The sequence below is a fragment of the Chiroxiphia lanceolata genome, chromosome 3, assembly GCF_009829145.1.
Source record: "Chiroxiphia lanceolata isolate bChiLan1 chromosome 3, bChiLan1.pri, whole genome shotgun sequence".
Taxonomy (NCBI): Eukaryota; Metazoa; Chordata; class Aves; order Passeriformes; family Pipridae; genus Chiroxiphia; species Chiroxiphia lanceolata.
In genome coordinates, this window is record NC_045639.1 from 71661691 (window position 1) to 71675457 (window position 13767).

Genomic DNA, 13767 nt, shown 5'->3' on the forward strand with positions numbered 1-13767 from the left:
TATTCCCTCCTCATTAGCTAGCTGTCACAGAGGAATTATGGACAGAAACAGGCACAAGATGGAACAAAACTAACCATAAAATGCCAGTTTTCTACTTTAAAAATAATTTCAATAAAAAGTTACCTAACTTAAATTTATTTGTAAAATGCTATATTATATATAGCAAGAGCACATCAGTATAACAAAGTACCACTGTTTGGAACCACTAACAACATATTTTCTACAAAGAACTATAAGCAGCACATTTCAGAGCAACAAAACTTCAGTGCTTCTTTACAAAAGGAGGAAAATTAGTAAGGCACTTCCTCTAGGGTGGTAATGGTAAAAGCACCAGTATCCTTTGGGGCAATACGATAGTAACAAAAATGTTAAATAGACTTACTATGCAAGACAAAGGCCTGGATGCTCCTAGGAGCAGCTTGTAATAACACTGGTCTAAGCCAGAACAAAACACAGCAGCATAGTATAAGACTTAGTTTGTATTTTACCTTTTTGTCAATGTTATTAAGGAAAACTAACATAACCAGGTTCAAAGCAGGGCAACAGAAGGACCTCCTGCAGTCATCAGGACATCCTACCTGTCACAAGCTCTTCGCTAAACCAGTAATACTTACACTGAATGGGCACAGCCCTTGTGGCTGGGCACATATCCAGGCTTGGCTATGCACCTTCCTAGAGCAGTCAGACACTTCTGTCCAACAGGAAGCCAGCAATCCACCACAGACATTGCTCTCCCCAAATAGTGGGGACTCTGGCATTCTCCATTGTAAGCCCAACAGGCTGAAAAACTCAGTAACCACAGCACTTCTGTGCTGTTGCAGTCATCTTTAGTGATACTTTCCCTAAGAATTCTAGTTGTCTGTATGATTTTGGAGTTCAGGAAGACTATACTTACTGAAACTATTTTAAAAGGTACAAATTTGACTTGGCAAAGAAGAAAAATACCCATAACTCAAAAAAGTTAGGCAGCCTACAAAATGGGCAAAAATTCTTCACATTCCAATACATTCTTTTGCCAACCTATTTTGTAACAAATGTCTGCTCCTTTACATTGTCTACACATGAGAAAAACTAGAATTTTTTCTTAATTTAGGAGTTACTATATTAGCATACTAACTATACACCTGAAGCCACATGTTAGAAATTCTTTGGATGTGCTGTGCTAGCAGTCTTTCAACTTTCAGTAAACATAAGTTTATTCCAGTGAAATATATTAATTTCCCGTAGTGAATATCTCTCTATACTACAGCCCATAGGTCCAAATTGCTATGACCACACACACACTTGCACTCCTGTCCTTTATAAAATAAGCTTTAATATTTTAGCCTCTCTCTCAGTTAAAAAAAAAATCTTTTAAAAATAATTTAAAGTTACACTTATTGACTATTCTGGGTTAACTACTCACTGACAAAACTGTAACTCCATGGGATCTCTCCCACCTTTAGTTGTTCCATTCTAGCCCAAGGCATACTATCACTCTCTAGCCAATACTGAGTTGTGCTGATTAAAAAAAAAAAATTAGATATACTCAAGCTTTTGTAGGGATAATAATCTTGGATAGGGAGGCAAAACATTCTGTTGCTCTTCCTTTTTAAAATTGTGAATAGAAGACAAAATTCTCATTGTTGATCCTCTGTCCTTCAGAGATGGCAGTGCCAATTCCAGTGTCCAGAGTAGTGGCCAGTTGAAACGTCATCTTTGCTTCTTTGGGTTTATACAACTAGTGGTTCCCAACACTGTGTTAACTTTTCCTCGTTGACTGTGTTGACAACAACATGGTCACAATCATACTGTGTGCCTCCTGTAAAGAGAAATTTCAAATTTGTCTTTAGAATTAGAGACAAATACTCTGTGTTTCAGAGAAAATCTAGGAAGAGCTGGTGTAGACAGTTTCTCTTCACCTCAAGGCACTGAAATGATACACGTGTTTTCATCACTGCCTGCTTTTGGAATTTATTTTGAAACAATTTTTGAATTAATCAGGATCAGCCTGCCTGATCCTCTCCACCCCTTCAGTAATTCAGTTCCTTGGCTTTTTCAGCCTGGGTGGGAAAGGAAAGAAACACTGCAATGCAGCCAGGTGTAGCTCCTTTAAGGCTGTCACTTCCCAAAAGTCACACTTGGCTATTTAGTTCCCCACAACAGTCATCAGTTGTAACTCCACTCTAAAAATGTTTACACGATGAAGGTAAGTCCTGCTGCTAACAGACAATACAGGTGTGATCACGTCAGCGACAAGGTCTACACTCATTTACTCTTTGCCATTATAATCCTTTATTTGACCAGCTGCATGCACAGAATATCACCCAACGTTCAGCTGTTTCCACTGGTAGCTAAACATATCTGAATGCAAAATAGAACCCCTTCTTAGAGGAGCTGAATTTAATTACGTGATGCAATGCCAAACATGTTCCCACAAGAAGAGTACCATTAATATTCTGACTTAAGAAACTCAAGCAAAGAAAACTTTGACTAGAGCTGAAAGTCAGAATTGACATTTTTTTCTCAGATCTGCTATGTACTGTAGAAGTGTAGGACACATGCATCTCCTGTAGTACAACACACCTGCAACAGGAGGTAGTATTCCCATTGGAAACACCCATCTGAGCCAACCATTTATACAAAGCATGCCAGTATACTCCCAGAGACACTGTCTTTTTGTTCTGCACACCAACTGCCTCACCCTCCCTGAATGAGCAAAAGACAAGCCTGGCAAGCTGAAAGCTTATGATCAGTAACAAATATGGATTCTAGCAGACCTCATAAAGAAATATACTATGCACCTGGAGTCCTGCATGGGCAGGCACATTTAAGAACAGCTCTTCTGTACTAAGGAAATACTGACTCAAGCTCAGCTGTTCTCCACTTCAGGAATTTGGGGGATGCTTTCTGGTGCCACTGTCCCAAATCAGAAGGCTAACAAACATGATTTCTCTCCTTGCCAGTGCCAGGCAATTACTAAAAAGCAGTAGAGATACATACAACTTGCAAAATTCTTCAGAAAGAGGGGAAAAAGTCATTAACATTGGCTACATAGCTCAGTTATCACTGTGAGTGCAAAAATAATTTTCAGCAGTATCTGATAGAATGTAAACATGTTAAAATGGAAGAAGATGGGATTTTTTTTAACAGTGGATAAAGAGACTCTTTACTTTGGTAGGGTGGTGCTCTGGACAAGGCTTTGTGCTATGCCAGTATATCCACAAGGTGGCATTGGTAACTGCACAGTTGAACAACCGCATTCATTTGTTGAAGAATTCTTTTAACACTCAATTTGTGGTCCAGAATGGATCAGAAGAATTGGCAGAAACAGGTATTTTTCCTACTAGGTTTTCTCCAGTAAAAGCTAGAAGTACCTACTCTTTCGAATTTACTGTACAGATCTACTTTTTTTTTTTAAGCTAAGAGTGCATCTACTTTCACCACCAGACTTATCCATTGAAAAGTTCTTCAATTATAAATGCAGAAAACATAATTGCTTTTAACATGATGAACTGAAGAAAAGACCGTGCAATAGTATTTCTGCTTGTTTGATGCAACTAAGAACTGACCTTAGGAAAAGGCATGGCAGTCATTGTGACTAAAGGTTCCTTGAACTGGAGTCTTCTTGATAAGTTTATAATTAATCATCACTAGCTTTTTATGGCAGTAAAGAGAATTTTTGACTATTTGTGCTACTGTTGTGTTCTGGTCAGACATCAGGTAACCCTTTTCTCACGGTTCTGACAGTCCTACCCAGTTGAGGCAGATGATTGTCCTGCTCTGCTCTGGTACAGCCTTGGCTTGAGTCCTGTGTGCAGTTTTGGGGGCCACAATATAAGAAGGCTATAAAATTATTAGAGAATGTCCAAAGGAGGGCCATGAGGATGGTGAAGGGCCTTGAGGGGAAGCCATATAAGTGGCTGAAGTCACTCGGTCTGTTCATCAAGGAGAAGAGGAGACTGAGGAGAGACCTCATTGCAGTCCACAACTTCCTCATGAGGGTAGGCGCAGAAGTAGGCACTGATCTCTCTCCTCTCTGGTGACCAGTGACAGGACCCAAGGGAATGGCATGAAGCTGTGCCAGGGGAGGTTTAAGTGGGATAGTAGGAAAAGGTTCTTCACCCAGAGGGTGGCTGTGCACTGGAACAGGCTCCCCAAGAAAGCTGTCACAGCACCAAGCCTGTCTGAGTTCAGGAAGTGTTGGACAATGCTCTCAGGCACATGGTGGGATTCTTGGGGTGTCTGTGCAGGGCAAGGAGTTGGACTTGGATGATCCTTGTGGGTCCCTTCCAACTCAGGATATTCTATGATTCTATGAGTCTTGTCCTTTTTAGTTCCAAAGTGTTGACTCCGATATCTTTCTGGTTGGGTGGTTTGTGGTTTTTTTGGTTTTGAGGTTTTCCTTGGTGCTTTATTTTTTTTTGGTTGGGTTTTTTTGGGTGGTGTGATGGTGGTATTTGTAAGTGATGTACTTAATGCCATGGCATCATACAAAATTAATTTTAAAACAGCTAAAAAAAATTTAACAGCTGTAGAAAACGATTGTTCCCCTCACCGAAAAAGGCAGTTATGTAAGAACATATGATTATGTTAATTCTGCTAATCATTTCATTTGCTGCTTTTTCAGACCTTCTATGAAGCTATAAAAACAAAGTTCAGAAACAGTATCTACACGAATCAAATTACTATGACAAAAGTGACTCCAAAACACACATCAATTGTGCAGAGACCTTTGGCTACCATGGCAGGTTCTCATGCTTGCAGTAAAGGTATAGCCATTAATAAACCAATGAAAAAAAACCTTTTTGCATCTAATCATATCAGTGTAAAATCCTGCCTTTGCTTTCCTAATATCCTTTGGCTATTGCATCTACAGCTACTATATAAGAAAATTTGCTCTATTCAAATTAAAGTTAATGAGAAGTTAGGTTGTTCTTGCTTCAGCATTTTAAATAATCATATTCACATCACCCAAAAATTAACTGAGGATATCTACAGTGAGTGGACACTGAGAATACAAGATAAGCAAGTACTGTGAGTTACTAAATTGTATATAGGAAAAATGAAATTAAGTCCTAGGGCCTGTATAATTCAGGAGGTCAAACAAGCTGATCGGGTCTTTTTTGCTTCTAGATTAAAGTAACTAAAGCACCATCCTTAATTTATAGGCACATTTACTGCCTATCCCACTGTAAATACCATGTAATTAAGACCCAATGTAATAAGATAAATAAGATAACATTTGCTTACCTTTGACATCTAAAACCAGCTTGGGTTTCATCTTGCTATAAATCCTGCCATCGGGACTAATATGCCAATATTGTTTGTCTTCATTCCGCTCAAATGACAGACCAAGTTTAGAGCCAGGAGTTATAAGATTTCCAACAATTGTCAAGCAGCAATCCTCTGCCATCTGTATCAGCAGAAAGGCAACAGCAATTATTCAAAATGGCCTTACTTCTAGTATCCACTGTTTTTTTTTATCGGATAGGAGAGATGTCATCAGATAAGAAGAGAATTCAGGAATTACTTTCCCTCAAGGAAGGTATTTTTGACCTGAACACAAGACTACTTATTTTTCTTTTGTTCCCGTTTCTGCTGAGACTCTCCACTACACAGGAAGATTAAAATAACCATGCTGTATCAGATCAAAAGGTACAGTTAACACCTCTCTCTAGCAGTAGCTAATAACAGATGCTGAGGAAGACTACATGCACTCTACTCTTGTATGCAGTATGTTCCTGGTTATCTCACCAAGTCTACAACAATTGCCAGCCTGGGCTTTTCCATGCAGACCCAATACCTCTAATGCTTGTTGTCTGTCACTACCCACCAAGATCAGTGTAACCCTTTTACATGAACACCCTTCTGTATCATAACCCTTCTGTGGCAAGAAGTTCCAAATCTTGCCTAATATTTAAAAAAAAAAAAAATGATACGCAACTACTAGTTTTATTTGATGCTTTCCTCACCTCTCCCTTTTTTTAAGGGATGTCTTGTCCACGCTGTTTGCAGAGACTTCAAATGTATCATCCCTCAAAGTGTCCCTTTACAGGCTAGAAAGTCCTAGCTCTTTTGTCTCTTCCTTACATAGAAGCCCTCCATCTCCTCTGCACAATTTTTATTGTTCAGTCATTTCTAGTTCTGCAGTAACCTTTTGAGATAAAGGATGTAGCTACACAGTATCAAGTGTACGACTTTCACAGTGTATCACAATATTTCCTTCCTTGTTCTACTCTTTTCCTAGTAATTCCTATTACTTGATTTTAAAACTCTGCAAATGTCTTCTTGGTTAAAAAAAGAACTGGCAAAAATCAAGCTTACTTCAAAAGATTATTAAGGCTGTAGTAAATAGCAGTTAATTATTCTAGATGAACAGTGATTTTCAATAGATCACCATAAGCTGCACCTTTTAACTACTGAATGCACTTCTGTGGCAGATTAAATGCCCATCTGTCATTGTTGATATGCCCTTAAACTATTTTTTGCCAGTATTTTTCAAAGCACTACTTTTGAAAAACTAGTACTTCTGACTATCATAACCCAGAATTCAGGTAAGTCGATTTAGTTCTGCAGTTCTGAAATCTGTATCTAAAACATTCTCTAGTGGGACTACGAAGACTCCAGTCTTACACGTTACGTCCACTAAGCCAGTACTGCATCTATCTCCAAGAAACACATGAAGAGTGAGGAGACCTGATTTTTTATCTGCTATTCATATCTGTTTCTGACAAAATGAGCAGAATGACTTTCATATCCTGCTTACTGGTTATCCCACATACTTAAACAGGCCTTCCTTGAAAACCTCAGGCATACCTCAAGGTACTGTGACTCAGTGAGATGACCCAAGCTTACAAGAAGAAAGGCACAAGTTCTTCCAATGACCTATGTCTGCCTACATGCCTACCCACCCAGGAGCTCAATTTTTCAATTTTCTTCTTACTATGTGGTAAAAACCAATTTTTGTTTTGTGCAAAGTAGATTTACTACCATTCAACAGAAAGATGGCAGAGCTCTGTAAGATTTCAGTCACTTAAGATCAGCGTTGCCAGCTTGCACTCCACATAAGCTACCTGACTGCTATACAGCACGAGCTGTGTATTTTTTGTGCACAGAAAAATTGCTTTATGAGATATAGAAACAGGGACAAAAACCAGGAGCATTTATCTAAAGCCATATAATACCACGCTGTCTCAATATGAATACTTTCAGTGACGTTTGAGAGGCACCATCAAAAGATAAGTCTTCTGTATGCAATATTAAAGCTTTTAGCTTACTTTGCATCATTTTGCTGTCTGCAAAATCCCTTTTACAACTGCATGTGTCCTATAAACATGTCCGAACAATGCCTTAGCTTATTAACAGTAAGATTCTTCCCTCCAGCATAGATGACATAGTTTTAAATGGCTCCTTTGAAGTTATACAATCCTACAGAAAAAGTTCACATGATTCTTTGCAGTCCAGCTATTTAACAGTATTAAAGTAACTTAATTTTCTTTTGGCTGGCATCCCTACCTAAGACTTTTCAAGCTTAAACATTATATGAACTGCACATACCTCTGCTCACCTCAATGACAGTTTGCACATGATTAGTTTTATGGACTGTGAGAAAAGTAGGGTGTGATCTGGAAACTTGTACAGAGGAAAGGAAAAGGATGAATTTGACAAATACAGGGATAACCAGAAAACAAACAAAAAACCACAAACCAAACAAAAATCAACAAAAAACCCACCCCACAAAAGAATAGGATTTTATCTTTAAGCTTGCCTGAATGCAGAAGAGTATATAACCTACATTACACTAATTGACCTACCACAAGGTATGCATAGTTCAAACATTATCAGGAAGGGTCTATTTTAAAAGGTCTCTCCCGCTTTGACACCTTTGTGATATTTTCACTGTGGAGAAAGAGGGCATGAACATGGAAAGAGCTCATGAAGTGAAGACAATGGTCTTCTAGTTTTGATTGTACTTCTGAGGCTACTATTCTTTAGAAGACAATCATAACTATAATCTCTCAAAATTTCAATTATATATATTAAAAAAAAAAAATTACACTACTAGTTAGTGTCACCAGAAAAAGCCAGAGTTCAATTAAAATAAAACCTCACTAAAAACACTCCCCTACAGCAAGATTATATTACAGATGGAACAGAATATGCCTATAAAATAAATTAAGATGATGTAGTAGGAATTAAATTCAGAAAGCCCTACTATTAGAGAGGAAAAGAGAAGATGCACGTTGAACTTGAACCTTACCCGGCACCTTATGAATCCATCCTGATAAACCCAGATTTGATCATCTGAGTCTGTATCTTCTGCAACCTGTATTCTGAGAAGATTCAGATTATCTAAGTTTCCATCAGGTGACATGAATTTTCCTGTTTCCTTGTTTCGAAGCCTGAAGTACACACGTTTCTGCAGAAAACAAAAGAATTCTTTAACCACAGAGAACACATCTTGCTCTTGGTTAACTTCAGAACAATTACTGTCAGTGCTGAACTCCATGCCTCCCTCTTTCTTTCAGAAAGCTTCGCTTTTTTATTTGAGAATTTTAATTTGAAAGCCCATAAACATTTTGGACAAGCTTTGAGAACTCGCTATTCTGCATGGAGAGTTTTAGGCTCACCTATGCACTGAAATCAGCACACAGAGGAAAGCTAAGAATCTTTAGTTCAGAGCAACACTAACTTCTCTCTGCTACCTCCTTGTACAGATGCTCTTAGCTTCCATTAAGGGTGCACTTCTGCAGTGCTGCTTATTTCACTGGCAGCAAGTATTTCACTGCACATTCATGCTGTGGCCTGTTAATTTACATTTCTGTTTAGACAAGCTCTCAGCAGGGCAGTCAAAATGTATTATTCCTAACTCTGCTTAAGACTATACAAAGACAACACTATGACAGCAAGCAAATATATTTGGTTGCAGGTACAAGTAAACCGTGAATTAGGAAAAGCTGTTTCTTCAATAAAATATAGCTCAAGAAGAATCTCAAACGTTAAAGCTCCCAGGACTGCCACACCATTGGACAAAGTCACCTGGTCCTTACTTAGAGAACAAAATGAAAAGGGCACCACAAGAATAAATTTTGCATTAGATTTGCAAATTATTCTGCCAAGTAATAAGCAGGGAGGGACCTTCCCTCCTAAATCAACACAAAAATCACTACTAATTGAAGTATCTTTTTTTTTTTTTGAACAATTTTCTTGTTGTTAGAAAAATAATGCAGATAGTACAGACAATATGCCAGTAACCAGTTTCGGTGCTAATTATGAAACAATTTCAAATAATTCATATATAGTAGTTATAGCCATTATTTGTTAATCCTTAGTTAATCCTTATATGCTGTCTTCTATACTTTAGCTTAAAGCTTGATTAATGAACAGTTTAAGCATTATAACCGCAAAGCCATGTAGCATAATCAAATAGCTTTTATTACAAGTGAAACTGTAGAGTGATTTCTTTACACAATTGCCATTACTGAAGCTTGTGACATGCATCAAGGCTGTAATGCTGCTTTCAACTGTATATCTTCCCAACCCCACTACAAAATATAAATTAGTACTTGATAAGCTCATGTCAAAGCCTACTCACCTGCAGTAAAGGTCTCAGAGAACCTATCTGACAATAGCCACTTGCTTTATACCAGTCTGGAATTTCATTCGGTGTTAACAACATCTGACGGCCCCTGTAATTACTATGTTCATAAATTACCCATCTACGAGTGGGAAAAAAAAAAAAAAAAAAAAAAAAAAAAAAGAATATTTTTACTGCCAAATCCTTCTTTGGAATCAATAAATGGGTTTAACAGAATCTGTCTCACAAAGTAGTAGTGTTTAGCTTTGCAAAGTCAATGACCTTCTTTGTAAGAGGCTTTGAAAAATAATAAAATCGTGTCCTGATCCAATGTATTCATTAAGATGAATACACTGGAGTTCAAATTTTAAAGTCCTGTTATTTAAAAATTAGAAGCTGAAGGAAACAAAGCATTTTCTTGGGAGAACCAAACTTTTAAATATCATCTATTTTCAGGAGGCACTGACTCCTCAGGGAGCACAGATCTATATGCTGCATATGCCATATATGCTAGATGGCTGCAGGTGCAGAACCTAAAGTTTCGTGTATCTAAATTTGGCCTGAGGCATGTGGGAAAGAATTGCTATGGATTCAGACTGCAACAGGGAAATACTGAAAACTGCAACAGGGTGAAGCTCTCAGATGTTTTGATAGAGGTTTACTTCAGAACACCTTTCTTCTTTCCAAATACCTGAAAGGGAGGCAGGGAAGAGACAAAGAGAGAGCAAGAGTGCATACAGAAAAATTTTGTTTAGCGTTCACTAGCACACATCCAACTACACTTAAAATCACACACTGAGTGTAATCTGTCAGAACCCAACTTCTGATTCTCTACTATTGGCACAGCCAGTGAATTACAAAGAGGCTTCAAAGTAGGCTACAATACAGTGCAGTTTGTAGAGTTTTCTCACACTGATTTGCTGGAACTGTCAAACAGCCATGGGTTTTTGAGTACATGAACACTCAATACACACATTTTCCTGTTACCTCCTTCCTCTGACTGGTTTGTCAGCAAACATCTATAACTAGAAGCACACTCATCTTAATTTCGGTGTTTTTCACAGCCTAATACATATCTATCCTGGGTATGAAATTAGGAGAATTATAAATGGAGGTCTCTTAGCAAAGGATGAGGAGATGAAACCTCCCTTCAATAAGGGAGGCAGTAGGGGCAAGGAAACTAAACCTTGTATTTTGACACATTTCAGCATCTGACACTGCTGTAATGAAATCAAAATTTTCAAACTGTATTCTATGTTTCCAGCGATTCACCAAAAAAACCCCCACATATATGCACTGGACAGGAAACACACACAATTCACAACTCCATTACCCAGAATCACGGTAACCATGTTATTGGCAAAGAAGTAACTTGATGTTTGACTTTATGTTATGGAAAGTGAGAATCAGCTATATTGTGGTTAGGATGAAAGATACTGAAATCTCAGGAGGCTTCAGAATACAGAACATGTACCTTTTCTCATAACCTTTGTTTCAAAAGTTCAGTTCAATGAGCTAAGGAAACCAGCTTATCCAGATGGAGGAAATGGTTTGCTCTACAGATCTGGTATTAGCTATCCACTTGAGGGCAGCCTTAAGCTTTCCTACAGCATCTCTCTAACAAACTCCTTGGAAATTTACCTCTTCAAAAGAACACATTCAAATGCAAAGCAATAGTAACATGGATCTATTGTTTAAAAAAAGTCGTATTCTTTAACGTAGAAAGAAAAAAAAGAACATATACTTGAGACAAATATCTGAGAGGTTAAAAACAAAGAAAAAAACAAAAAGAGAAATGTAACAGATCTACTGGAACCCTAGATAGCACAGTAATTTTAAAAATTCTTCCGAACAGCTTTTAAACTTCATCACAGACTATTTTTTTGCATTCTTTTCAAGAGTACATTTAGAGAACAAAACTGCTTAAAACCAGCTAACAAATTTTTAACTGCTAGATTTACAACGCAGATTCCAATTCCTGAAGAAAAAAGGGACGATTACTAATGCCAGAGGGGGCCAGATAATGATCTGATTGTAACATTGTGTCCATAACAAGGTTAAAGGATGAAAATTTTGAACTTATGACACGGATCACAAAGTGAATGATTTTTTTATGACTGAGATCTAAACCAAGAGCACAGAAGTTGGATGCTGTACGAGCTGACTTTTATAATATGGCATGAGAGATGACACTAGTTTCCTTGTGAGCTTTATTCAAATTCATTTCAACTTCTAGCACAGGACACCAGTCAGAGAAAACACTGTTGAAACAGGAAAATGAAATGAAATGAAAATGCTCCTTAAGAAGAAACTGCTCTGCAAGAAGAAAATGCACTGTGCACATTATGATATTCTAATTTTACATTCCTTGGTTCTTAGCATCTGTAATTATTTCTGTTGAATAAATACATAATTCTACAGAATCAAAAAGTAATTTTAAACTTACATGCCACCAAGGACTTGAACTGAAGCTATGCGAGGATTGTATCCCAGGAACTGGAGATTTAAGATTTCTGTACTGAATTCAATTTTCTTTCCTTGGAAACCCGTCTTTTCAAAAAGAGCTATGCAGGGTTCAGACAGCTCCTGCAAAGGGAAGATGAGCACTTTTTATAGGATGTTAGAACTCCAGATGGTGACTGTGAACGTCATTACTCCACACAGCCCTTTTATTTCAGAGGTTTCTTGATTGTTTAAGACCAAAGACAGTGTTTTTGCTCTACAACCAGTTATTTAAAAGAAATTTAAAAAGTCATAAAAACCTGTTATTCAAAACACACAAGAGATCTTCTTGCATGGAACATAAAACTTTCTTATCTTAAGGCACACACAAACATCTCTGTTGTTGATTCTCGCATGATATCTTTAAGTATGTTTTAAAATACATTTTAATCAATGCCAAATCCCTTTTCCATTGCGCCAAACCCCACTCATTGTAGGAATTTTCATCTTCAGACCCAAACACATGGTAAGATAATACTGATTTTCTACAGCTTCAAATGATGACAGCCCTGTCAGTACTGCTTATCACTTACTGCTTTCATTTTTAACTTTTACAGTAGGTTATGGCAACATCAATCTCTGACTAGACAAAAGCTGCAAAATTGATGCTTCTGAGGTGAAATTCACGACAAGTGAAAACTGTAACATCTGAATCCTCCAAAATGGGGAAATGACTCTTCTCCCCCTCTGTCAAAATGCTTCTGGTGTCAAAGGAATTCTGCCTACATGAAACTCCCTGCATCACTGAATCCAATTTAAATGTCTTCTGGATAACAAACCTCAGATTCTTTTCTGTGGGGAAAGGTATCTGTAGTGGACTGGAAATAACCTCTCACAATTTAGGCCTTCCTGTGGAAGCTGGGAAGTAGGGTTTGAAATCCCCCAGGGTAAAGTCATTTAAGCCTGAGTGTCTCGGTGTTACAGAGTACACTCATAGACAGAAATGACACTGCCACTCCCTTTCTCACAAGTCTTCCAGCAACGACTGCATAAAAGCAATGCCTTAGCCAGAAGCGTTCCTTCCTTCTGGCATGTGTTCAGCATACTCAAACACATCAACTGGATCGGGAACGCCTGACATGACACAAAGTCTCGACAGACTCCCATCTGGCCTCAGGCATGGAAACAGGCCCTCCAAGGCAGACCTGGCTCCATACATGCGTGGCAGCTCATATATGCATGCTTCCATGTGACTTTGTTAAGCAAGACCTCACATCTACCAATTTCCAGACAGTGCTTAAATTCCTCTTTAGTTTTCCTCTAGATGTTTAAGGGCTCAGATGATGCATGAGCATCACCATTATCTGCGCAGCAGTCCAGGTTATCGCACAGCAGCTGAGCTCTGCTTTCTGATGGCACACATGCTGCTAGGCTGTGGAAAATGCCAGGAGAGGCCTTTTAGCTTACTCCAAAATTAGAGTATGCTCATCCCCACCACTGAGTGTGAAAGGCTAACACCAGTTAGACTGTCACACATCACCACAGGTAAAGAGCCTAACAGGAACAGTCACACCACATTGATGTCCCAGTACCTCTGACCACTCAGCCCTTTTACAGAACGGCAACTGTACTCTGAGACATGCAACTGCTCAGGCAGCAGCCCTTCAGCCACATACAGTGCTTTAGAAATAATCTACTTCCAAAGAAAACAAGAGACAGAAAAGGAAATCCTCCAATCTTCTGCCACACCTTACACTCTGGGCATT

General features: G+C 38.3%; 1 protein-coding gene across 1 annotated transcript in view; it reads right to left on the bottom strand.

The window, feature by feature from the left end:
• Nucleotides 1-2: 2 nt before the first annotated feature.
• Nucleotides 3-13767, bottom strand: part of CRYBG1 (crystallin beta-gamma domain containing 1) — a 42987-nt gene continuing 29222 nt past the window's right edge. The window contains exons 18-22 of the mRNA XM_032684464.1: nucleotides 12006-12145; nucleotides 9578-9701; nucleotides 8243-8401; nucleotides 5233-5395; nucleotides 3-1801 (exon numbers count right to left, since the gene is read on the bottom strand). Coding sequence (XP_032540355.1) covers nucleotides 1713-1801; nucleotides 5233-5395; nucleotides 8243-8401; nucleotides 9578-9701; nucleotides 12006-12145 — 675 coding nt within the window. The 3' untranslated portion in view covers nucleotides 3-1712. The remainder of the gene's footprint in view (nucleotides 1802-5232; nucleotides 5396-8242; nucleotides 8402-9577; nucleotides 9702-12005; nucleotides 12146-13767) is intronic.